Below are 26,699 nucleotides of genomic sequence, written 5' to 3'. Positions count from 1 at the left end.
GAAGTCGGCCACCAAGCCCGGTCATCAGCACACAGCCGGGGCTCCTGCCCTGGTCAGCTGCTTCGCTCCTGGGAAACAGATCACTCGAAGCCTTTCACAGAAATATCCAAAATGGCAACTGGCTTTCACACTAACATCCGAAAGACACGATGACCACCTTTCCCTTCAGAAGAGTCTGGCGGTCACTCCCCCCGGAGCCTGGCCGCCTCCTGCCTGGCAGGGTGAAGCCCCAGCAGGCTGAGAGCTGGGGTGTCATGGGGGTCAGCTGCATCCTGCAGGAAGAAAGAATTTTCTCTTTTCTGTCAAGGGGGCTGAGTTCCCGGGTAGAGACTTGATTTCTAGATCCAATTTCCTTCCAAACTCTCTGAGCTTGGGCAAACAACCAGAGCTCTTGGAGCTGAGGTGAGAGTGAACGGAATGGGGCCCCAAGTCCCCCATTTGTCTTGACTCTTGGTGACTCCAGGATCAGGAGGGGTCATCCAAGCAAGCTGGATGAGTCACGCTCTTAAATGCCAATTCCAGGTCACTTCCAATGTAGACAGCCCTCCGGCCCTTCAGTTCTCAAGATTTCCTTGCCTTCCCGTAACCCGCCCCTTACTTCCTAGGAAACAGCAGGTGTGTTTAGCAGAGAAAAGCAGCAGAGAGAGGGTGGAGGCTTTTACATCAATACGCCTGAAGCCAGCAATTCTTGACCAAGCCAGAAAAGGCCCAAGGTTTAGATAAAGAAGATCCTGGAACCTCTGCCCCAAACACTGTCAGGGAAAATAATCTTCACTACACCACCTGGGCTCTGATAAAGGATTCTCTTAGAGAAGTTCTTTCACTGTCTTCCATTCTAGAACCACCTTTTAAGGCTGCCCTAAGGGCATGAAAATTCAGAGAGCTAACCTCTTTCAATAGTCCCCTTCTGTAGAGCCCTCCAAAATTCCAGGATGCTTAGTGAGAGGTAGGGGCTGCTGGTGAAACACCCCAGTAACCCGGAAGAGTTTACAAATGTTCATTATTAATAATACATTGTTTCCAGGGCAGTGATTTGTGACTTTAACAGGTCCCTAGTTTTTCTGTCCTTAGTGAAGGGTATATTTTATAGAATCCCAAATTCATCAATCTGAACTTGATCTTCCCCCATGATCCCCAACAGCTTTCTCCAGCTCAGGACCTGGAACCTCCACCAGACCTGGAATTCCAGTCTAAAATGTGGGAAGCATCCTTGGTGTCTCTTCTTCTCACACCCACTGACACCCACGCCCGCCATCCTCACCCTGTCCTCACCCTGCCCTCACCCTGCCTCCAGCCCCCAGCCCACGCCCGCAGCAGCAGCCCGCCCATATGCCCACGGCCCTCCTCCAGCAATTCCCAGCTCTGAGTCAGTTCCGCCCTCACCTCCGAGTTCCTCCACACCCCAAGTTCTCCTGCCCCAGGGCCTTTGCAGTTCTGGTCTCTTCTTGAAATGTTCCTAATAAGCTGCCTCTTTCACACCCAAATCTCTTCAGGTTTCCCCCAAGGCCCCCTTTCAGAGGCCTCCTCAAACCACCCTGCAGAAAAGACCCCCATCACAGACTCTGTACCCCTCTTCCTCATAGAACACCAAGTCTCTCCTGTTCCCTCAGCATTCTCTATATAGCCTCAGAGTGCTGATCGAAATGTGCAATTACACGTGTTTGCATTAAAAAAAATTATCTGCCTTGCATTCCAGGACAGGGGTCAGTAAACTACAGCCCAAGGGCCAAATTTTCACTGCTGCCTGGTTTTGTTGGGACACAAGCCTGATTATTGCCCAGCATGCCGTTTGTTGCTGCTTTTGGGCCACAAGGACAGAGCTGAGCTGTGCCGGAGACTTTACGGCACACACAGCCGAAGTATTCACCACCTAGCCTTTTCAGAAAAAGTTTGCTGACATCTGTACTACACCAAGGCAAGAAAGGACAGCTAACGATGAGGTCAGCCAGCAAAGCACCCCTCTGTGTAGTTTTACCTGGCAGCTCAGCTAGTTTCAGAAGCTTGACCACTACCTAATTTCTGTGGATAAAGGGGAAGGTTCCTGTGGCCAGGATTCCCACCTGTCTCTCGTCAGTTAGCTCACTACACACATGTGGGCAATACGTTGCTACTAACTCTATATAAAGAGCTCTGCCCAGTGGCCGCACAGCTGCTCAACGGCTGTAGGGCTGCAGGGCTACAGGAGAGCAGAGATGAGACTGGCATGGTGGCAGCACCGAGGACAGACTGAGACAGCTGCGGCAGGGTAGAGAGGCCCAGAGGCAAAGGCCAGCTTGCTGCTCTGAGTGGGCGGGATTCAAGTGATTGACCTGCCACTGTGGGAATGAAGTTGGGTATAAACCCTCTCACCCCAAGAACATTCCATTGTCATTTTTCAGTCTCATTGAATCCATGGTGAACTTGTCCAGGGCTGAAACCCATTTTCTTTGTCACTGTATCAACCACTTTTAAGTGATGAAACACAGACAAAAAGGGGAATTTGTCAGCTAATGGTATGAATTCCAAGAGCTGTTCTTGCTTAGGCCCGGCCAGAGCGGGGGTCAGGTGGCATCCCCAGCACTCTGCCTCTCATGTTGGGGCCGTGCTGGAGTGGGCTCCTTCCTCAGTGACGAGGGGCTGCCGGAGGCTCCAGGTTTACCACTTGTCTTGACCCCCCGGCAGGGAGCAAACATCAGCAGGTGTGGCTGAGGCTCCAGAACTGAGTCTCAACTACTGACTGGTCTTACCTGGGTCCTGTTGTCGGGGTATAATAGGCTCTGAGTAACTGGGCCCGCGTTGGGGGGTCAACCCCTAGTGTGCTTCACCCACAAAGGTGAACGGCTAGGAGCTGTAACCTGAGGAGGGGAAGAGAAGCTGGGCCAGCCTCAAAGTTTTCAATTCCACCTGAGGACTCTTTCTGCAATGGAGGAAAGGAACTGATTTACAAAACCTCACCGCTACAGCCAACCTCACTGGTATTTTCTAATAGCACTTTAAAGCTACACTGTTAACATGGGAGAAAACCGTAACTCTTTGCTTTCATGCTTCCCTCCTTGCTGTGTAAACTGTGCTCACTAGACATTTACTTCGGTCGATCTATCAGCAGTTAGGAGCTGCAATGAAACTAATCATACCGTTTGCTTCACACACACGTACACAAAACGAGAGGCCAGAGATAAAGAACAATCAGTAGTTTGCTAAGCGCTGTTTATTTTTGCATTCGAGGTTCAGAAATGTGGGGACAACTGCAGGTCGAGGAGTCACTGTGTCACTATCACTTCACAACCACACACACGTGTTCTCTGTACAGAACTGCTATTCCGTTTAAAGCGAATGCACCGAGAACTCATCACAAACGGCCTGTTTCTCTAGCCCAGCATGCATGCTTCTGCTCTAATTCTTAAGGACGAGAGGGGCCCTCACTTGCTCAGCCACCGCCTGGCCGCTCAGCGCCTCCACAATGGCAAGAGCAAACTCAAAGCTGGTTCCTGGCCCCCGGCTGGTGAGGATCAGGCCGTCCTTCTCCACTCGGTTCTCGGAGTAGCTGTAATGACCTTCCAAGTAAAAACAAAACGGGTTAATCCTAATGGGCTATTCTGGACAAGCGTCACTTAGAAAGTCAATTCCCTGTGGCAGTATGTTATTGGTCTCACATAAATTAAAAACAAAAAAGACCACAACACTGTAGCCAGCCATTTGAAAACTTTTATTAGGCACCCCAAGCTCCTCAAAGCTCAGTATGAAGATTTAAAGAAGCTGTGCCCAGCAAGCAGCTAGAGAAACTGACAGCTGCCGAAACAAAACCCACACGCAGAAGTTAAATGCAGCTATAATGCCTTCAAGTGTTGCCCGAGATTGGGGGCTGAGCGCTGGTCACTCACGGTCTCTGTCATGCCGTGAATGCTCACACCGCCATTCTGCAGTCTGAAGGGTAGCGGAGTATGCCACCTCAAATGTGACTGTGGGGGTCGAGGACATGCCGCCCCCAAAGACGCCACTCTAACACACTGACAACTTGGAGCTGCAGGCACTTGAAAAACAGCACATGCAGCGAGGGGCTTTCTCTGGACTCCCGTCTCTGCCTGCAGATGGATCCTCCAGAAGGAACCCAATGGCCATCAGTACGCCCCTGGGCATTTCAACAGCCAGGGAGGACTGACTCTTGTCACAGGGAAGGAAACTAGTGGACACCATACTCAGACAAACTGTCACAAACTATCATTCCTCCCGTCTATTCAAGGGCCCCTTCATCTTCCCTAAGGATCACGGACTCCCCTCTGAGAGACCCGCCTCCCTGCTCCCCTTCCCCTAGTCAGATGGCATTTAAGCCAGAACTCCACCTCGGGGAGCTACTTCCATGTGCACATGAGGTATAATGTTAACCAACTTCTCTTTATTTTTCTCTTATTAATCTTTTAATTACAGGGGTCTCAGCCAACAGCTCAGAAGAGTACCAGGAAAACTGTTTTCCTTCCCTACAAACTGCTGGGGGGGGGAACAGGCTGCAGGCAGAACTGCCTGTACTGCAGACGGCCTCTGCCCACACTCCGCCACCTCAGAGACACAGCAAAGAGCACACATACCGCGCTGCAGGGGGCACGTGCGGAGGGAGAGGCCACATTCGCCTCCCAGGGCTACTTTCGCACATCCCCCAGTCGGCCATGTTTTTGCAAATACAGTAACAAGCGTGCATCTCCTATGCTGGAACTCAGCGATCGCCACCACCTACGGCCCTCCGCCCTGCGCAGGCCCAGGCTCTGCTCCTGAGGGCCAGCAGTGCAAGGACCGCAACCCCACGGCCTCAGCGCTCCCCACCAGGCCGCATCCCAGGTGCGCTCCTCGCTGCTGCCCAGCTCTAAACGCTTTCCTTCGGGCAGCACCCCGCCCAGCGCAGGCACCTGTGACTCCTCATCAGGCGGCTAGGACAGCTCGACCAGCGCCCTGACTGTCCGTGAATGATGTCTCCTTGTTTACCGTTTACTCTCCGTGGCAGGGCCTTCCTCTGCCCGGCTGGCCCAGGACACCGGCGGCACCATGGTGTCCCCAGGTATCAGGTGAAGGAACGAAGAAGTGACCGCCCCCCGGGCTCCTCCGCCCAGGATCCCGGCCTCACAGCCCTTTCCGCCACCCCGCGCTCAGCACCACCAGAAGCTCTTTACAAAGAGTGGCCAGCTGTCCCCCAGGAGCCACCTGCCGACTTCTCCAGCACCCAGGGGGCGACCGAGCCCCCTGTCAAGGTGAGAGCCGTCTGGGTCTGGGCTGCACAGAGACCGACTGGAAGGAACGACAGGAAGATGGAAAAGGACCTGCCATCCAGGGGGGAGCTAACAGTGACCTGGCTGGGGACAGCAGTGACAGGGACGGAGGGAAGGTCGGACACGGGGAGACAGCAGATGACTCCCAGCTGCCTGTCCAGGGCCACTGGGTGGTGGCGCCGCGTCCTGACACAGGACACAAAGGACAGACTTAGGGGAGGAGTGGGAGCTGGCAGGGCTCCGCGGTCGCACACCACAGCCGACCACCGCTCTTCCCTGCCCCCATTCAGCACACAGCCCGCCAGCCTCCCACTCAGCCTGTGCTACGGCTTCACCTTGTTCCTTTCGCTGTTCCTGAGCCCGAGGACGACCTCAGGAAATGTTTGGTAAATGAACACATACAGAAGCAGGTCATTTACTGACCCCCTTAAAGCGGAAACAATGTGCTTCTGCTGAGTTAATGAGCTTGCAAAACCACATACTGATGCCCATATCCTTTCAGAGTGGACCAGCAATACCTAAGCAACTTATGCCTCGCTATCCTCGCCAGAACCGAATCACCCACTGAAGGAGCTCAGCACAGCATGTCGGAAATTTCCTAGTTACACTATTGAGGAGGAAAGGAGGATCCCTGGCTTGAGAGGGAAAGGTCTGCACCATCTACCCTCGCTTCCTGATGGTAAAGCAGGCCAAGGGACGTTCCGACGCTGAGCTGGAAAACAAGCTGGGCTGGCTCTCCCAGAGCTGGGCCGGACTGCGGGGCAGGGGCGCGTGGGCGCGCCTCCCAACAGCCTGCTTACTGCAAACACAGCTTGAACTGGAAAAGATGTTCAAGTCCCACAGTTCTTTTCAAATTTTCCACCAGGAAGAGGAAAAGGTCTACACTCATCAAAGACCTCCACCTAGCGCGGCAGGGGCAGAGACAGAGCGCAGGGCCCTGGAACCAGAAGACACTCAGCAAGTTCACACCCCAAACTCAAAGAGTACAATGCACTCATTTCTTTTAACTTTAAACCAACCCCCAAAACTGGGAAGTCTCTGCAGAGAAAAAGAAACTGGGTGCAGGGCTAGTATCTAGCATCTAGCAGCTGCTTTCACGGGTGCACACCTCACTACCTGGGCTACACCTCCTCCTGAGCCACTGCAGCTGAGTGGCTGTCACAGAGACCCTGAGTCCCAGAAATCACAAAATACTTACAGCCTGGCCCTTGGAGGAAAAGGAGCCAGCCCCTGAGTGCAGCGGCTGTGGGTCCAGGTCCCAGGCCTGCCGGTCAGCAGCTGTCTGAGCTCTCTAAGCCTCACTTCTCTCTGGGGAGACTGGGATGACAGCCGCCAGACTACTGCAGGAATCTGCTCACACCAAACGCCAGCAGGCAGGGTGGTGGTGCTAGGATAGCACTGAGCCCTGAGTGGGGCACCAACCAGCTTGCCCTCCAGCACGGCGAGGGGCCAGGCAACACTAACATCCTGACTCACGGAGCCTGTCAACAACCTTGTGAGGCAGGTGCTACCCTTAACCTTGGATGACAGATGAGGAAACTGAGGCTCGGAGAGTTAAGGTCCCTGCTCTGCCCAGTGGCAGAGTCGGGAGCCATGGCCATGCCCTGGCTCTGGAGATCTCGCTCTTCACGGCTCACCAAAGTGACTGGCATTCAGATGCTTACTAGAACAAGAGACAGACAAGAACTAAAAAAGATTAAAGTCACAACCTACTTATTTTAAAACTGAGAGATGGAAAGACTGTGTCCCTTCAGATTGGATTGCTTATCTGAGTAAAAAAATTCCACACTGATCTATTAAGTTCATGATGAGGAAGACAAGCAGAAGGGCCTCACCACAGACCGCCCGGAAGTGATCACACCTCCATTTCTCAGAATGTTCTGAAGGGCGGACATTTCAAACATTTTTTTCTTACAATAGGATTCACTGACTAAAAGCACTACCTCCGAACCAACACGTGTGTAGGAGCCTCAGTAGCACAGACGAGGCCTGAGTTCTGGCCTGACTAGGGGCAGGTGGCCTCACCTCTCTAGACCTGTTTCCTCATCTGTGAAGCCAACAGCGGCCAGGCCTTGGGGCTCCAGCGCGGTGACACACGGGAGAGTGTACTCCGCGAATGCCTAAGAGTTAACAATGGACACTTTCCTATTCCTGATCAACCTTGATGTTCTCGAGGCATTACAAGGAGACATACACCTTGAGACGGCGGAGTGAAGTGTTCTGCTCAAGTCTCCTTCTCATATGTCATTACATGCCAAGGCAACCTGACGGACGGAGATTTCTGACCCTCCAAAACCCACCTACAGGTCAAAGTAAATTAAATTCTACATTTAAAAAAATGCCTGGAAACCAGAGCCTTTTTAAAAATCAATTTCATACAGATGATTTGGCAACTTAGTATCTTTGTAGCAAAGATATTATAGATTTTCAAGAAGATAAAACTTTGGATCAAATCTGAGAGTATGCAGCATGTTCACCACAAAGAGTGAACCCTAATGTAAACTGGACTTTGGGTGGTGACACGTCCTGCAGACTCATCATGCTAACAAAGGTGCCCACTGGTGCAGGAAGGGACAGCAGGGGAGCCTGGGTGTGTATGGGGGCGGGAAAATGGGAACTCTCCATTTCTGCTTAATTTTGTTGTGAACATAAAACTACTTTAAAAAATAAGGTCTTAATTTAAAAGAAAAAGCGATAGAGTGAAAATGTATCACTTGACTTTGCTGTGAAACGGTAAGTCCATTCGTTGTCAACTGCTCCATTCGTTGTAGTTCAGAATTGGCCCAAGCAGGGCTGAGATGGGGAAAATGTACCAGCTGCACGGCTGTCTGTACATCAGTTTTGCTATTATTGTTCTTTTTGTTTATTCACCGACTGCTGGTTGGCTGATGTTTTAAACAGAGCCAGTCACGCAGTTTCCTCACTGGTTGAACGCCAGACAAACATTTTTCGTTTCTAAGTAGAAATTTCTGAATCTCTTGCAAACATCCACACTATTGTGTTTTTCCTTTCTCTTGGCAAGTGCCAGGGTCTCTGCCTCTCTGTTAGCTATGCTCCAGAGACAGATGGCAGAAGAAGACACCACCTGTCTGGCAAAAGACACTACCTGGGTGGTGCTTAATGTCACGCTGAGTAGCTGTTACTGAGGAAGCATCCATCATTATATAACTGTACATCCAGGTGCTTGGCTACACTGTTTTGCTGTTAATTGTATACTGCCTTCTATTTTAAAATTTGATGTATATGTCTCTGCAAGCTGTTAACTCCTAGAAGACAGAGATGGTGGCATATTTTCAAGTAGAAGCACAAAAGAATTAAAGAAAATTTGATAAATTACCAAAAAAAAAAAATACAGTGTTAGATTAAAAAAGCAAGCTGCAGAGTAACACATTTAACAGACTTCATCTGAGTAAAAATAATAAACTTCAAAGGATGAGTATGTGCAGAGAAAATTCTAGAGGTAAACAGGAAACTTTTAACAAAAGTTACCTCTGAAAAGTAGAAAGGGTGTGGGGAAGTTAGAGGAGGAGCATTTATTTTTTTTACCTCACTCACCTTCTGTAATGGTTGCATTTTTAAACCATGAACAGAAATGGGTTTCTTTTAAAAATAAATTAATAATTAAAAGTCAAATGTCTACATGTCACTGACAGAAACAGTCTGCCAACCAGGCATTTTCTGAAGGAGGGGAGCAAGGTTCATTTCACTCTGGACTGTGGGCAAAAGGGCACTTTCTGAAATTGCTGTCAAGGTTTAAAATTTACCCTCTGGCCACTGGCAAAGTATTTAGTAAAAATACTAGTTAAACTGGCATTTCGTAATCACTTCAATCAGTGACAACCAGGACTCCAGTTGGCCTCTGGCTCAGCCCATCAGGACATACGCAGAGACCACACGCACGGCCACTCTGCCCACAGCGAGCTCCACCTCGCCAGTTAGAGTGCTGGCAAAGAAAGCAAGGTGTACACCTCAACCCACCAAGAATCTCTGTGTGTCAGACTATGGTAGGAGGGGAATGATGCTAAATCAGAGTTTTCTGAGGTCTTTTGTGTACTTTAAAATAGAATGTATACTTACTTCCATTCATCATTTTGTCCTTAGCAAGCGGGTGTGTTGTAACTTTGCTTCCAAAACCTATTTCATGAGCCAACAGAGCCGTAGGACCTTAAAAGAAGGTTAATAAAAAGGTTTAAGAGTAGATATTAAAAAACCCATGTTTAAAAAATTATAAGAGCAAAAGTATTCTTCAAAATCAGGAGGCTCTTACCTAAAATATCCTTATGATTCAAAATCAGACACTTAGTATGAGAGATAAAATACGTTTATAATAAGCCATCTGCGGAGCACATCTGGCAAAAGTGTACAAACTCAAGTATGTCAGTAATCATTTAATCATAAAGATTTACCTTGGTATCCGAGGAGCATACAGATCAGCAGATGAGCTCCCCCAAGAAATGGGTGGCGAGCACAGAGCAGGGGGGACCACAGAGGCCTACATGGCCTGCCTTGCTCATGGCAAATGGGAGATTTAGTTACACACTACAGGCAACTGGTATTCTCCCAACTCCTGGACTTCGTTGCTATTCTACATACTAATCCATCCATCTATACCAGATGGTAAGATTATTAAAATGAATAGGACATTATCCAGCTCTGAAGATAGATGTGAAATGCCTACAAGTCTCAGATATAAAGGCACTAGCGTTTCTTTATCAAAACCACCTAAGAGAAGAGCCATGCTCAGCAGTTTATTATCCTCTGTGCCTCTCTCTCTCTCCAAGTTTTTAAAAACACGTAGTTTGTAATTTGAGATTTTTATCCAAACGTATTCACTGAAAACTGTCAACTTTATTCTCATCACAAGCATGTTTTGTATGTAACAGACCTAAAATAAGAACTAAAAGCAAAATTTTATACCTGTTATATAATTTTAAAACCTTGAAAGAACAATATTCTTTTTTCTCTAAGATACTATACACTTTCTAAGGTCTCATGAAAAGCCTAGAAAAACATGCTTTAGAACAGCGCCTTGATCTCCGTACTCTCTAACTTCAACAAACCTGAGCACTTGCTCTTACTGACCTTTTCTTTTCCAGTACAAATCCAAGGAGAAAGTAGTTACACAATATACCTACAGGCTACTCAGATCACAGCTGCTACCAACAGGAAGACCAAACAAATAATACTTAATTACACAGGCTTTCTGCCTAACATCGGGTGTTAGTTGCAGACCAAGTCCTGATTTATATCTTAAATCAAAAGCCTCAAGTAGATCTGCTGCCTCTCTCCACCGTACTTTTATTCCACATACAAGACTGCTTTGTATAGATTTTAAAAGTCTGTAGAGACTGAATAATTATCACTCAATTTTGATTTGAACGGATTCATGAATTACTTATTTTGTAAGATCTTAAGGAAATTAAGAAATAATTACCTACATTATCTTGCATTTTAAGCGAACCTCAAGAGATGATTGTACAGCAAGGAGAGTGATTGTACAGTAATTAGGAATTTTAGGCTACTCCGTTCAACTGATGACACTGCTAAATACAGAAATGTTAATATTGTTATGTTACAGGAATTCACTGTCTTACTTATCATGGTAAGTTTGTAATTATTGCTTTTTGGGGCTTAAGAATTCTCTTAGGAAATTTAGAGGAGATATTTAACTACTCTTATTACTTGAAATTCTGATACGTGAAAATGCTGCTGAGTCTGCAGCAGGGACCCAGCTCAAATCAGGGGGCAGAGGGTCCAATACAGACTCCCCTTGGGCAGCCAAGAGAGCAAAGGCAACAGCGCCACCGTGTGGTAATTACAGAGAGCACACCACGAGGCCGGCGCCCCAGCTCCTGCAGGTGTCTGGAGCTGGTGCAGGGCGCGGGCATGACAGCTGCCGGCTCCTCCACTTCCAGGCTTCCTTCCTCATCCTCTGCTCAGAGTCAATCTTGTTTTTTTTCCTCTCAAGATAATCTCCCTTCCAATTTGTCTCTCTCATTCACTCAATACCAGGCACTAAACTAATAATCTTTTGGTTCAATAAACAATTCCTGACCCCTAACTGTGACACCTGAGAATCTTATTTTTCATCACACTTCCCATTTTTTGCAGTAACAGGAAGAGCACTGCAGGATATTTTAACAATGGAAACACACTGGTAAAGTGCTGTTTATCTTTTAATGCTGCCTTAAATGACTCTAAGGCCTAAGCTCCTCAGCATGGCATTCAAGATTGCCTAAGCACACAACAGTGCACCAAAGATGGCTAACTTCTCAGCGACACAGAATGACAGAGAGACATGTGGTTTTACTTTCAGCAAAGCCCAAACTCTTCCTTTGATTAGAGCTCCTGAAAATGAGGCTGGGGTGGGGGTGGAGGGCAACTGGATGAAGCCTTTAGACAACTAATAGGACCTATGGCCTCCTCCCCAAAGAGGGGTGCAGCTGTTGGGCTGCAGTGTCCTCCAGCGGAGATAAATCCCTGTGCCCCAAGGGCAGGTCAGGAGACTAGTGCTGACTGGAACCCAAGGATGGGGCTGCCAGGGTGGACGCCCTGCAGTCCTTCCCCATTGCTACTGCAGTGGGTCCCAAACACCCAGGCTGAGAACCCCTTTAGCTTTTATGTGGTTATGCCACGTTAGAAATTAAAACTGGGAAACTTTTACAGCACAAGAGTGCTCAAGCACACACGTCATGCCCAAATGATGGCATCGTCACACTCTGATGTCACTCCTGTGAGAGAAGGAGAACTAATGTCTTGATATCTGCTTTCACCTTACAAACTCTGAAACAACTCTGAGAATCACTGATCTAATGCAAAGTCTCCAGGATCCTTGGCCTGTAACTTCTTTTAAAAAGTCTATTGTATTGAACAAAGTATCAATGTTTTATCAAATCCATCCATTTGCTTATTTATTCGCTCTTTTGACAAACACTTAATAAAGACTTATTAGCAAGGAAGGCACTGGCCAAAAATTACACTATGGAAAAAAATGCAAGATGGCAGAATATCATTTGATAATTAGAGCAACAAGAATGAATTTTAAAATGGTATCAGAAAACAAAGTATAACCAAGTTTCAAAGAGGTGGGAACATCTATTCTAAATTATGTGGCAGATTAAGGGCCTACGGTCCCGTACTCGGCCCTGAGGATCGGGCTGCCCGAGGCCTCTGAATCCACGGGCAAGCACAGTGCAGAGCTGTTATGCTTATGTCTGCCGATTCTTGCTGACTGTGTGCTGGCAGAAATACTCTCTGGCATAGCAATTTGCTGTAACAAGCTGTTTACTGAATTCCAGAGGGCCTTATGTTCCTCCAAGGTCAACCAAACACAGAAAACATTTAAGTTTCACGGAATGTAGACTAAAGGCATGGAATAGCTGAGAACAGAACATGTCTACTTATTTCTGAAATGACACCACCTTCATGCCACCCAAACTATACAGGCCGATACAGAGGCCCTCCGCCCTTTATGAAGAGGAAAAGTATTCGGAACAAACTTATAGTTAAAGACCATTCATCACATACTTTTTGAAGAAAACCAACAACACACTTTAACACAGGATGGTCTGCACTTTACCTGCACAGATAGCAGCTATGAGGCCCTTCCTGTTTTCTTGTTCCTTCAGTATCTCTTTCACAGCAGCAGACTATTTAAAGAAAACCAAAAACACACCAAGTTATTATGAAACCACAAGCCAATCTCTGGCTAGAAACGTTGGTAGAATCTGATTTTAGCTCAGACCACAAGATCTTCAAATCTGAATATTTTAAATATTTCTATATCATTAATATAAAAGTTATCAAATACATAATATGTTTCTATATTCTTAAACCCAACTGAGGCTTTTACTGTGAGAGAAAGGCATCCCTTTCTTAAAGACGTTTAAAGATGAGATGAGAAACACAATTTCCCTTGCTCACAACGACCCCTGCCATTCTGCACTCCAGGGAGAAGCGGGCAGAGGCAGAGGCCGTGGGGTTTTGCTATTTCCAGATGGCACAGTCAGGAACAGGGCCCCGCATTCCCAAACACCTGCTTCGACCTGCATCATGAGCTCCCCTTTGCCCTGCCCTCCCTTCTGCAGCTGACTCCTCCCGTACTACTTAACGAAGATGCAGTCGCCTCTTTGCATGCCATTTTTCATTCTGGCAGGCCCCTGTAGCCCCCTGCAACCGTCCCAACCCCAACTACTGAAGAGACAGTCAATCTTTTACTTTTCTGGGCTTAACTATTCACACAGCATTAGATCATTCTCCTGCTACTAAGGGGGAAAAAATGAGCGGTCTTATATTTGGACTATATTCACTGAATTTGTTCATAGTGTTCATAAATAATTGCTCCACGAATTCAGCTCCACGAAATATGCTCCACGAACAGAGCAAATGTTACTAGAAATATTTTCCAAATTAAGCTACAGCACCATTTTTTAAATTTCCCCTTCCTATTTTATTCACAGACTTCTTCCTGAAATATTTTAATAGTAACAGAATTACAGAACACAAAGCAGATGCTGAAATACTTTCTTCACACAGTTTTTACCTCAGATAAGTTCTGTGCACCCAGATTGCCGCCTGGCAGAACCACTACATCATAAGGACCCTGTAACAATAAAAAAAAAAAAGTAAAAACATTGAATTTGAATGTGCATTAAATAGTGCAGTAACACTTTCATATTTTAAATGTAGGTCAAAGCAAAAAATTGTTCACAAAAGAGTTAAATAAAGATGTATGTCTATGATGGAATGTTGTAATTAGCAAAAAAATCTGTATATACTAACATAAAAGGAAGACCAGGTTGCAGAATTACAGGTGTAGCATTATCTCATTCTTACAAAAAGTATGTGTATATAGATGTATGTGCACATTCCATACACATGGAATGTACATCCCCCACATATGTGTCTACAGTGTACAGATAATCACAGGCAAAGGTGCTTCCCCAACTGCTAACCAGGGGTGCTGTGGGCTGGAGGGGAGAGGACACAGGGAAAGGGACATTTGACATTTTGACTTTAGGTATATCCATACTGTATGAATTACTTTTTCGATGAGAATGTACACAGTAATAAAAATAATTAAAAGAAAAATAAATTTTAAGTAAAAGGTAAAGAAAAAAATTTTTTTTAACTTTATGAAAAATGAATTTGAGGGAGGAAAAATGATGTAGTAATTTTGTATCCTGAACACCAAAACATCTTAGAAATCTAATGATTTCAAATGTGTTGAAACTCCAAAAATGGAAATTGGTTTAACATACTTTAATATGTCAAAAAATTTTTTTTAATTTAGTCACTAAGCAAATTATAATATGAAAATTTAGTACATGTGTAGTGCAACGTACACTACTTAAAATTACTTTTAAAGACTAACCATACTGTACTTTTAATACCAAGCAATAGTAAAACGAAAATATGCAAAGACAGAATTTCTTTCACTCCTTTTAGAATGTGAATAGACACAAAGGTACCACTGCTCTAAAATACCTAGACACCACAGTATGTAAAAGAACAGAGGAATATTTACTTCTACTCTCACATTTAACATGCTACTTACAAAATTTCAACAATTTATATGTAAACACCAATACTCGAATACTTCACAATCTAGCATTGAAAGATCTGAACTTATTAGAAAGGAATAAACCTTTTTCCATGCACTTTAGGAGAGTTGCGCATGGGAATCACGCTCCCAGGTTCTACAGCAGGGCACAAAGGGCTGTCCATGAGCTGGCTCTGCTCCTCGCGCCACATCCCTGCCCCAAGCCCACACCCCTGGCACGCTGGCCTGCACAGTACTGAACCCCATGACAGGCCGTGCATCAGTGTCTGTGCACACCTGGAAGGCATGCTTCCGAGGACAAGGACCTCAGGTCTTGACGCTTCCCAAAAGTGCGGTTACCCTCAAAAATAATTTTGAAAATAATGAAAAGCTGGTAACAATTTATGTAGAACTCTTACTCCTCCCTTAATTCAACCACTGCTCAAGTATGAGTTGTTCCCTGTAAGATGAATCACACACAATGAAAGCGGAAAAGTAAAAAGTAGCTTTCAAATAACGAATACAAAATTAATTGGAAATGTGGCTAGAAGGTGCTCTTGTAGCAAACAACAAAGTCATGATAGGCGGCAAGGCTGCCTGTGTTAGCAGAAGAGTATTGAGAAAGGGCCCTGTCCATCCTCTACCCCTCACCCTACCCAACCCTACTGAGCACATGCAGTATCAGTGCACTGCCAGGCCCCATGGACAGAGAGTAGAAAAAGACAAAGCCCTGGACTTCCAAGCGAAGTAACTTTCTTAAAGTAACTCTACGCTAACAAAGCCTTAGATGCAGTCAAAAGACATTTCAAGAAACTGATAAGGAAACCCTAGGAAGTAGTAATTCCAGGTATGGAGAACAAACCTCTTTTTTGGCATCTTCCAAACTGGCATCAGGACAAATGACAACATCTCGGCTACACTGTACTGGATCTTTCCCCGCCAGACCTGCAATGGTGACTTTAATCTAAGAGAAAGATATCATCATGATAGTTAATACTGAAACATAAATCCAGAGTAACATTTTCACAGCTTCCCCGTGTTTTAAAATAACTTGGCAGGAAATACTGCAACAAAACCATGCTGTCTTTAAGCTAGTTAAACAGATCTAATACCTAGGTCTGTCCTGGCTTACATGGGACAGTTCTGATTTACACCCTGGTCCTTTCTCTCCACAAGTGTTCTGGTTTGGGTTATAAATTATATGATTATCCTATTAATAATTCATCTTGCAAAGCTACTGTTGCCATTTAAACCTCACAGTATTTTCTTAAGATAGAAATGCAAGTTAAAACACCAAAATACTACTCTTATCTTGCAAAACTTTACAAAGTTGGCAATACCAAAAGCTGATACTGGAAAACTGATATTTCCCTGTACTTCTGGGGGGATCCACACAGTGGCACTTTGGAGTTATTTGACAAAATCCAGTAACACCAACTATAGGCTGTCCTTTGGCCTAGCAATTTCATTTTTTTAGGCTCAGAGCCTGAAAAATCTTCCACATTTGCAGAAGGAAGCCTGTATAAGAATATTACAGTACTGTAATGCCATGAAACAATATACTAGAAAAATGAAGACTGCAGCATATTCATACCATGCAATACTAACAGCCAATTTTAAATCAACAAACTGGATCTATATGTATCTTCACTTACGGAACCAGAGCTCAACAGAAGTTAACAGACTCTGGGGCCAAACTGCCAGAGTCTGAGTACTGGCTCTTCCACTTATTAACTCTACAATGTGGGCACTATATTTGGTGTCTCTGTGCCTCAGTTTCTTCGACTGTAAAATGAGGATGGCAGTAACTCATAGGGAGGTTGTAAGATTTGAATAAATTTCTACAGGTGCCTATCAATCCCAGCCCTCAGTAAATGCTACGTAAGTGTTCACTACAGTTACAGACATATAAGAGACATGCAGAATGAGGACTCGAGTTCAAAGATACTTTCAAGACATGCATGGGACGGATACACATCAAGGTAAGGAGAGCAGTCATCGCTATGGCCAGAAAGGAAATAGTATTGAGGAAATTTACAGAGGGCTTTGCAAATGGTTTAGTTTTAAGAGCATTTGTTCTTCAAGAAATGAGTCTGAAAGAGATACGGCAAGATGTTAACATGTATTAATGTGGACAGCAGATAAACAGATGAAGTATATTAAAGGGTCTGTACTATTGTGTGTGTTTGACATTTCACAAAATACGCTATCATTTTACTCAAAACGGCTCTTAAAAATCCTACTGTTTTACAAGGGGGGAGGGCTAGAAAGCCTTGGGGAACTTACTCCAGCTCTCCTCATGACATCTACAGGGATGACTGTCTCCATCTCCTCTGCTCCTTTAGCCAGGATGACCAGAGCTCTTTTTGAAGCCATTTCTATGTTGTATGTTTTAAAGACCTAAAAAAAATTTTCTTTCAGAAACTTTCATTGCAACTCTGGAATAGCCAAAATTTTACATTTAGAAATATTTTTAAGCAGAGTTAACTAAGTGCCTCCTAGGGAAGAAGTCTGATATACAAACACAATTGGAGTATGAAAAAAGCATGTTAGGTTAATATTGGTTTACACAGAATTTAAATTGCTGTGTTTTTGAGATGAAAAACGCAGCAAAGTTGCTAACACATGCTGGTACTGTTTAGAATTTTGTTTTTGCCATTTAAAACGTCCGGTTTCTAATAATACATAGCATATGAAGTGTCTAAAATACGAAGTCTAACGGGTTTTGCATTTCACATAATGGGCGGGACAGTTAAGTTTTTTAAAGCAATACTTCATAGAAAAACGAGTCAACTTAACTTTATGGGCAAAAAATAATAGTCTTCAGCAGTCTAAGATTTTTGGAGGGGATTTTTTTTTAAATTTCCAATAACTACTAAAAATTCTGGGGGGAGAGCGGTTAACTGTGCTAAATATTTTAACACTTTTTTTGTAATTACGGAGGACGGGAATCCCCTCGCTAAACTCAAGCCAATTAGACCTTCTCTGCACTTGGTTCTCTCGCAAACGACAGCTGCTCCACCAGGGTCTGAACAGCTTCCAGCCTGTTCTTTTTCTGGAGAGCTTGTTTTCCATGCAAAATAGGTTTTAATAAAACCACTTCAACAATTAATAGTTCCAGGCTGGTAGGCCGCTCGGTACGCGTTCCCGAAGCTCCAGCGCCGGCACGCCGCGCGCTCCGGGCCCCTGTCCGAGGGTGCGCCCGGAGTCCCCTCGCCGCCCGCAGCGCCAGGCCTAAGTGCGCTCCCCGGGCCCCGACGCGCACCTCGCCTCTCTTCCCACAGACGCGGCCTGCGCGGCGGCACTCCTGCACCGGGGACGACAGGAACGGACCCGGGCCGCACAGGGACTGACGCACGCCGGAACGCACCTCCGCACCGAGCCCTCGACTCTGCACTGCGCAGGCGCGCGCCGCCCGGCTTCTCGCCCCACCACACTGCGCAGACGCGCGCCGCCTCGCCTTCCATTCCCCTGCATTGCGCAGACGCAGGCCGCTTGCGTCCCATTACGTCATATCTGGTTGCGCCCACCTCGGAGAATGGAGGGTAGTGGTTTTCCCTGACCCTTCGCGGTTGTGCGCCCAACGCTGTGTCCAGGCCGAACAGCCGGCGCCACGAGAATCCCGTGGACTCGCGCATGCTCCTTGGGGCACGGTCGGTCCTGTTCGTCCCCGATGCGCGCTGCGTTTAACCTTTCTTAGCCACAGCCCGGAGGCGTGGTGCCTGTGGGAGTAGCGGTCACCTACGTTAAACTTGCACTTCCATGAAGTGCGCTTGTTCCTTCACGCTTCTGTGCACCTCGGTTGCCTGTTGCATTGTCCCCCTTTCTCCCGATGTATTAGGCTCTTGCTTCGAGCCCTCCCCACCTCATTTCCCCACCTCGGTCACTGGATCCCTGGCGACCCTGTTAGCGTTTATTTGCGCGCAGTGATTTCACGTGTATTAATTTCTCAAAGTTTATTTTTCTGGGGATCTCAAAGCTCTTGCATCCACAGGATCAGCGCAGAGTTGGGCACATAAATCTAGTAAGCAAGTTTCATTTTAAGAGTATTTTAATATCGATGCCTTTACCAGTTTCAAAAACCGAAGTGATAAGGATTACATTGGACAGATTGGCTCCTATTCATGTTCCCATCCAGTTTCATCTCCACTCCTACAGATAATGTTATATCGGTTTCCTGGGTATCTTTCCAGTATGCAAGCACAAGCAAATAAAATACTGCTATTTTCCTTATTAAGTGAATACTTTAGAGATCATTCCATATAAAAAGAATGCCCTTCTCCTGCCCCTGCCGCCCCCAACATTGTGGGCATGTTCCATAGTTTATTTACTGGTGCCCTTCTGATAACGGTTCATTTTTCAGTCATTTTCTGTATGGACAGCACTGTATTGAAAAACCTTATTCGTATGTGCTACTTGTGCAAGTTATAAATGGAGGGTAATTCCCAGAAGTAGTAAATACATTTGAGCAACTCCATACAAATTGAATCACTTAGCACTCTCACCAGTAATATATGACAAACAGTATTTTAAATATCAAATACTAAAAGCAGGCATATTTTCAAGAAATAATGCTATTTTTGTTAATTTATAAAGTGCTTCAATATATTTCATGTGATCCTTACAATGGTGGTGAGAGTGGATTTTATTTTAAAATTATAATTTAACTCCTGCAACACTGCACTTGTGCAAAATGTTTTAAGTGTCTTTAGATAATTACTTGGCATTTTAAGAAAACATTTTGGGAGTTCTGGGAAGACTTAACCTTTGGCTACTTGCAAAGTAAGCAAGCAAAACCACCCCCTTTCAGCTTTGAAAGATTGTGGGAACAGAAAGAGAGGGAGAGGAAGTGGTCAGACTGTTCTTTAAGAACCAAGGAGGGATTTAGGTAGATGGAAAGAAAAAACATGAGATGACAGGCTGTTTTGCTCTTATCCTCTTAGTAAACTTCTATCAGGAGACAACCATGTTGGTGGCCTGCTGTAGCATGAGACAGCCACACAATAACAATGACAGGAAAGATGGTTAAGCAGTAATGGAGAGAGAACACCATTCTGAGTTAACCCTCCTGAGATGCCTGCACCACCATGAAGGTTTGAAATAGACCTGGGTCAGCATTAATTTTTATCAAATTAATACACTGCCCACAGTTTTAAAAGCTCAAATATTACTTAAGGTAGATTGGGTTGTTTTTTAGAATTGTTCACTCTTTCCTCTTCCAACTGCATGAGTGCCCAGTCCTCCTACCCCTTGACTTGGGTTTGGCCTTGTTATATGGTTAATGGAATATTAACAGACTGATCAAAGCCCTGAAAAGCACTGACTTGATTAGGCTTGCTCTCTTGTAAGTTTGCATTTTAATGGGAAGAGCTCTCCCCCAGGCAAGTTGCTCCTGCTCGTTCAACCTAGATTTCAGAATAACACATGTGGAAAAAACTGCCTTAGCCAACCTGTACCTATACCAGCAGCAGTCACTACAGTCAAATGGAAGATTGTAGTACTCAGGTTTTGTTACACAGCAATAGCTCACTGATACAGCACTAAAAGGTTTAGAATGAAAAACAGCAGTCTTCTGATTCAGTCCTTCTTATCCCTCAGCCTTGCTCTCAAGATGCAAGTATTTTCAACACCTGCGAGTATTTATTCTGGTAATTATCTCTGCTAATCCTGTTATTTCTCAGTTACTGGTTTTAGATATTATGTATTTACTTCTTGGTAGGTATTAACATAATTTTCATTTCACAGATGCACAGGTTGAGGTCCAGACAGGTGAAATGACTATATAAGATCCCTCAATAAGATCCCTCAGAGTCTTGGTCAAATTCAGATATTCTGATGCCAAATTTCACACCCTACCCACCATAGACTCTACCAGTATTAATAAGATGACGACACTCATGATACTCTTAATTTTATAATTCACACTTATTTCTCGTCACACATTCATAGAACAAAGCCAAAAGCATAAACCATTTACCAAAAGTTGCTAGTCTAGTACTAGCACTGAAGACACCTCCTAGTTCAGTCCTTTATTTCCAGGCAGAAAAACCCCATCCTATCCACTACTTTTTTTAGTCAACATTTGACGGGTCTTTTTGCACTGTAGGAAGTACCAAATAAAAGACTCTCTCTGTTTCCAAAAAGCTTAAAATCGTCAGTTTCTTGAAGCAGTTGAAACATTGAATTAAGAAATACTATTCTGCCTTTTGGAGCTCACAATCCAACAATGGAGAAATAGCGCTGATGTTGGTGAAGGAGTTCAGGGCATGCCGTTTCCAAATATCCACTATGGCATCCTGATCGAGTTAAAGGCATTTGGAAAACAACAGGTGCAAAAAAGACACCCTGATTCCGTTTTTCTTCCTGAGAGCAGAAGATAAAACTTCATGCAAGAACCACTGTTCCAATGCCTGGAGGAAAGAAACAGCGAGGCAGTTGAGTTTGGGAGACTTTGACAAAAAGAACTTTCAGAGTAACTCTTACCTTCCTTTAGTCTCTGCATTTTACTTAATTACTTTTCCACAATTGCTGCTCTCTTCAACCCATTATATAAGCACTTGGGTTTTGCCGCTTCTCTGGGTCTTCATTTCCTTAGGAGGGATCCTGAATCATGTGAAACTTATATTAAGTGAATATATATGCTTTTCTCCTGTTAAGCTTTTTATCAGTGTTAATTGTCAGGCCCAGCCCGAGACCCTAAGAAAGCAGAGGTAATTTTTTTCCTCTATATTAGCAACAGCTACCGGTGGCCACTCCCATCCTGGTCCCAAAAAGCAACTCTCCCTAGAATTAGCCCCGGTCACAAAAAAGAGCAAAGAAACCGCTGCTGGCTTGTTTTTTTCACATCTTGCATCACATCTTACTAAACACACACTCCTTTTCTCTGAATGTATCCTTTTATCTCATTGATAGTATTTATTATAGCATTTTATTGCTTTTTTACCTATTATCTGTCTCTCTCTAAACCTGTGAGTCCGATAGGATCTTCTCGGCTTGCTCACTTCTGAATCCCTAGCCATCTCTTACAGTCTGACACACAGCAGATGCTCAATAAATCCTTCACCCTCTGTTCCTGCCTTTGACTATTGCTACAGATTAGTTATTTTGCACTTTAGAATACTAGTTTACGTGAATTCAACCTATTTCTTACTCCTATTTTAACCTTATTTTCCACGTCAAATTCACTTCACCAGATGGTGAATGGGAAATTTTTAGAGCAGCAGGTAAGTTAACATCATTTTCAAGTTTTCTATTTCACAAAGGCGGGGGGTGGGGTGGGGGGTGTTAAATTGCAGTTAATGGGCACAAGGAAGCCATTGGGGCATTCAATAAATACGTTTTCAACCTCCATTGAAGACTGGGTTCAGGGCACGTCCTTTAGAAGTCCGGCAGAAACGTCAAATTTCCCCTCCGAGCCCCCCGAAAGGTTAGGTCGGCGAGACGAGAAGAGTGGGCGAGCCCTGACATTTCAGGCAGCGCTGGCGCAAGGGGGGAAATTCTGACACCGAGGTCTGTGAGGGGCCCTGGGGTTGGCCTCGCCTCTGCTCCTACCTCGTGTGAAAAGCCTCCCCGGGCGTAGGCCACCCGTTACAACTCCCACGGCCGGCCGACCGGGCGCCGGAAGTGGGCCGGCCACCCGCAGTGACGTCAGGCCCACTTCCGGCGCTCAGAACTGGCCTCGCCCCAACCTGCGGCGGTTGGCTGGGTCCGCGTTCTCCGTCGGGGCTTGTGCTCGGAGCGCTCCAAGTTTTCCTCCTTTGTGGGCGGCGAGAAGTAGCAAGCGGCCGATCCAGTCAGGTTCGGGTGGCCGCCCCTCAGTTGCCCGGAGGACTTCCGGGGAAGGGTGCAGCCTGCGAGCGCGAGGAAGGAAATCGACCCTCCGCCTTTCGTCCCTGATTGGTCCTGGCGGCCAAAGCCGAGGGATGTGCGCGGGAAGGCGAAGGGGCACTTGTTCCCGGGCCCGGGAGCCCTGGGTGTTTGAAGTTTAAGTCCAGGCCCAGCTGCATTCCGTGTTAATCACGGATGGCATTTTGGGAAACCTGCGTGGAAACAGGGCTAGGCCGTGGGTACCGTTTTTTGTCCCTCTTTTCTTTCGGGTTGTTTGCGGGGATCGCCCCCCCTGCTCTGCTGTTACTGGTATTTTAGTTCTTGAAGTGAAAGCAAGATCTAGTTAAGGTTATTAGAAGCTTTAAAAACAGCTTTAATTTGTGAAATGTGAATAGTAATGGCTTCTCATAGGTTGACGGAGACCTAGTGATATCCTTCGTAAAACACCAAACTCAAAGGAATTGAAATGTTGAGTCCTTTGTTGCAATTTCCTATTGTGGTTCTTTATTCAAATTGTTTCAATGACGTTTTCAGAGTCCAATAATCTTGGAAACAATGATCCAGGAGCCATGCCAACATTTCAATGGGCAAAGTAATCAGTATTCCACCCGTCGGTACACATATGAATCTAGTTAGACTTTCCTGACCTGCCCATGTTCTTTAACTACCTTCTATCCCTTCCTTTTCTTAAGCCATTTACTCCACCTGGTATTAGGCTGTGGCTGCACACACAGGGAGAACAAAATATTTTGGCAACCTTTTGCATGCCTGAATAATTGTGGATTTGCTGACTTGGCAGTCAGTGCATTCCTATGTAGTGCATTAAAATCAATAGTAGGTACTCTCAGGACATTCAAATCCCCCGACTGGTTCAAACGTCCTGTCTTCCACGTTCCTAGCTCTTACTCTCCCTCACTCATTTTCTCGGATCCTTGAGCGTACCGTGTGCTTTGCCTCTGTCATGCTTTGACAGAAGCAGTTCCCTCTAACTGAAATGCCTACTGCTTCCATACCAGCCTTTCAAGGTATTATCCATTTTGCAAATCCCAGTTACAGTGCCCATCCCTCCAGGACACTTCATATTCCCGTTGCACTTTGTCCTCCTATTCCAGAAGCTATAAGGCTGTGTGACCTTATCTTAGTTGTTCATGTAAGCTTCCTCTCTAGGCTGTGAAGGCTGAATGGTGTCTTATCTGTATATGCCTCCCAAGATAGCAAAACTCATTCGAGAAGCAAGAATTGAATGCCTGTCATGTGTCCAGCACTGTCCTGCGTGCCCAGGGATACAGCAGTAAAAAAAATACTCTCTCTCATGGAGCTTATGTCCTAGTGGGGAGAAGACAGAAAATAAGCAAATGCACAGTAACTACAGGAGCCAGGTGGTAATATGTGCTATGAAGGAAAGGAAAGGAGGAAAAGGTTAAGAAAATTGGAGGGGTGCTCTCGTAGAGAGTGGTCAAGGGAGGCTTTCTTTCTGAAGAGGAAACCTGGCTAGGGCGAGGGAACAAGTCATACAGAAAACGGGAGAAGAGATTTAAATCGAGAGAGCGGTGAAGTGGAGGCCCTGAGGCAGAAGAGTACTTGGTACATCAAAGAACAGTAAGGAAGTCAGGCTAGAGGGGGCTGGCAGGACACCAAGCAGAATAAATGGGCCAGATCGTGTGCACATTGCATTCAATTGATAAAGGGTCGGGAATAATTCAGTAACAGTAGCAATGAAACCTGGAAACTGCTTCAGTGGGATAGGCCCAGTAGGCATACAAAAAGTATTCACAACTTACACACATGTACACTGGAACTCTTTACTTACAGTGCAGCAACATTTATCTGAAAAACTATCTAAATGAAAACCAATGGTTCATGTGATGATCTCCCATCGCGATGGAAAAACCCAGAAGAGGAGGCAGATTTTGTGGAGGAAGAAATGGATTGACATGTGAGTAGAATCATTTGGTAGATTACTGATCGCCCTTAAGAAGTTCAGAAGGAAACAAAATCCATATTCTGATGTTGTCTTGCTTTTTGTTTGGAGGAAAAATACTTGAAAGGTGGTTGAGAAAAGTTGAGTTTATGAAATAATTGGATCCATTTGTGTCCTTACTAATTTTAATAGCACTTTCCTTCCTAAGGTGAGGTCTAGGGGTAGGGAGCCAGGACCCACAGACAGAAGCTGGCTTTCAGCACAGTCATGTTGCTTATCGGGTGATTTTGCTTTGATCACAGCTGAAGATCACAATTGTCGATCCACAAAGAAATGCTCCCCTGAGTGGCATGTGGTGACTATCTCCCTCCAGTGGAATTTTAAAATATAGAACATGTGTGTATTTAATAGTTTTTGTTTACATGCACTTAAACTCTTTTAAATTAATCTAGCTCCCTCCAAAAGTGGCTACAATGGGCTGTTGATTTTGTTCTTCATCACATTTCTCAAAGGTTAAATTGACTGTCATTTCCTTGGCAGTGATTCGTGTAGATGAGCTCAAATGTGGTTTCTTATTCAGCTCTCAAACCACTGAATTGATGGTCTCAGTCTTGGTTGCTGACTCAACATGTCTTTTTATTCATTCACAGGAATGAGTAGTACCTGAGTTAATCATAACTGTTGGCCAAATGTTAAGGTAGCCTTGGAATGAGAAAACCTGTGTTCCATCACCAATTCTCCACTACTTAGATGTGGCAGTATCGTATGGTAAGAAAAATGCGTGCATTAGGATTCCAGCCTGTCTGGGTGTAAGCCTGGTTGCAAAGCAGGAAGCAACTCTTAAGTATTAACTATTATTAAGTATTAGAAAACACTTATTTATCAGTAGTTGCAATCTATTTAAATTTAGTGGTAAAGAACCCATGGGAGAGGACATAGAAAGTAATATACACAAAAAATGTTCCATTTTGATGAAGATGAGGGATAGAAATTGTATTGATAAGAGTTTTTGCCTTAAGATACAGTGATCGGATCTAATGGAAGGATTCAAAAGAAGAAATAATCCAAGTGAAAATGGCTTTTCTTGGAGTAAGAGCAAATTCTCAGAGCTAAAATTACTTAAGTATGAAGTATCTGTCTCAAAACAATAAATTTATCTTAGTATGAAAGGCAGCAAAGAGGCTTGGTTGCAGGGGTTATGATCCTGGGTCCACAGATGCCCAAGGGGCACAGATAAAATTCAAGTGTCTGAGAACTTTGGGAGGGGATTTCATCTTTTATTTTCACTAACCTCTAACAGAAATCTAGCATTTTCTCCAATCTTGAATTTTAAAATTCCCAAAGCTAAAGGAACAGTACCTGTGGTGTTGCACCAAAGGAAATCTGTTATTTTCATCACATTACAGTTCTGGCAGATACCTAGAAATACCATTTACAACCATGAATAATTTGAAACTGACAGGTATGTGTCCGCGGAGAAATCCATAGAGTACCACATGACAAATTGGCTTTTAAAATATATGATAAGTATATTTTGATACAATTGGTTTCTTTTGTAATCCTTAGTATTTTACAAACTTAAGAACATTATTCTGCAAGGGGTCCATGAGCATAGGGTCCGCATGACAGAAGGGTCCTGGGCACAGAAAGGTGAAGGGCCCAGGTTAGGGGCGTGGGAACCATTCTCTGCTCTTTATCAGCCAGGCCATGCTGCGAAGGCTACCCTGGACCTCTGCGCCCTGTCCTCATCTGTAAAGTAGGAGTGAAAGCTGTTAGAAGGGGTTAATTGAGCAAACTGTGTAAACACATAGAAACATATTTTAGCGGCATTCAAGCCCTCAAGAAATGTGAGTCTTTCTCAGAAAAGCATTTTATTGGAAACCAGAGATAGGAACACCATACAGGGTAGGTTGGGGGGTACACGCCAGGATGACTCCCAGAGGAAGAGGGAGAAAAATAACATGATCTCTTCAAGGCCATGAAGAGGTAGGTATACTGTGAAACTGGAATTAACAAATTCATTCACTCCTTGATTCCATGGGCGTTTCTCAAATGTCTCCTTAACGTGGGCACCTCTCACCAATTTCACCGTCATTTGTGGAGCCTGGGCGTAAAAGGGAGCTTCCTACATACACCACATGTCTAAATGTTTAAAAGGGGCAAATCAAGCTAAGGG

The 26,699-nt window shown here is 45.0% G+C and overlaps 2 protein-coding genes and 1 long non-coding RNA gene across 9 annotated transcripts in view; 1 reads left to right on the top strand and 2 right to left on the bottom strand.

Moving 5' to 3' along the window:
• Positions 1–3,169: 3,169 nt before the first annotated feature.
• PARK7 (Parkinsonism associated deglycase) lies at positions 3,170–18,195 on the bottom strand. The gene is made up of 7 exons (XM_017650581.3): positions 18,041–18,195; positions 17,062–17,175; positions 15,638–15,739; positions 13,777–13,836; positions 12,814–12,883; positions 9,312–9,398; positions 3,170–3,533 (listed from the first exon to the last, which is right to left on the bottom strand). Exons 2-7 carry the CDS (start codon positions 17,149–17,151, stop codon positions 3,373–3,375), a joined length of 570 nt encoding a protein of 189 aa, XP_017506070.1. The 5' UTR covers positions 17,152–17,175; positions 18,041–18,195; the 3' UTR covers positions 3,170–3,372.
• Positions 18,196–21,257: 3,062 nt separating this feature from the next.
• LOC140848810 (uncharacterized) lies at positions 21,258–22,428 on the bottom strand. The gene is made up of 2 exons (XR_012129953.1): positions 22,327–22,428; positions 21,258–21,378 (listed from the first exon to the last, which is right to left on the bottom strand). It is a non-coding gene; the product is annotated as an uncharacterized lncRNA (long non-coding RNA).
• A 22-nt stretch (positions 22,429–22,450) lies between these two features.
• The window catches only part of TNFRSF9 (TNF receptor superfamily member 9), a 31,088-nt gene continuing 26,839 nt past the window's right edge, over positions 22,451–26,699 (top strand). For 2 of the 7 annotated variants that reach the window (XM_073233131.1, XM_036999782.2), the window contains exons 1-2: positions 22,451–22,572; positions 24,415–24,538. In XM_073233131.1, the coding sequence (XP_073089232.1) occupies positions 24,484–24,538 (55 nt within the window). In that variant the 5' untranslated portion in view covers positions 22,451–22,572; positions 24,415–24,483. Of the gene's footprint in view, positions 22,573–22,703; positions 22,838–22,857; positions 24,539–25,173; positions 25,292–26,699 lie in introns of those variants that run through there. The other 5 variants (XM_036999784.2, XM_017650585.3, XM_036999783.2 and 2 more) reach the window with 4 other exon arrangements.

This window comes from Manis javanica, chromosome 4 (assembly GCF_040802235.1).
Source record: "Manis javanica isolate MJ-LG chromosome 4, MJ_LKY, whole genome shotgun sequence".
NCBI lineage: Eukaryota > Metazoa > Chordata > Mammalia > Pholidota > Manidae > Manis > Manis javanica.
Note: the sequence above shows the minus strand (reverse complement) of the source record. Positions and strands in the feature narration are given on the sequence as shown.

Excerpts from the sequence above, each read along its gene's own strand:
- PARK7 (XM_017650581.3), bottom strand. The coding sequence starts at position 17,151 with ATGGCTTCAAAAAGAGCTCTGGTCATCCTGGCTAAAGGAGCAGAGGAG. Across the intron at positions 15,740-17,061 it reads ATGTCATGAGGAGAGCTGGA|ATTAAAGTCACCATTGCAGG; the intron begins GTAAGTTCCCCA and ends TCTTTCTCTTAG. Across the intron at positions 12,884-13,776 it reads GTGCACAGAACTTATCTGAG|TCTGCTGCTGTGAAAGAGAT; the intron begins GTAAAAACTGTG and ends TTCTTTAAATAG.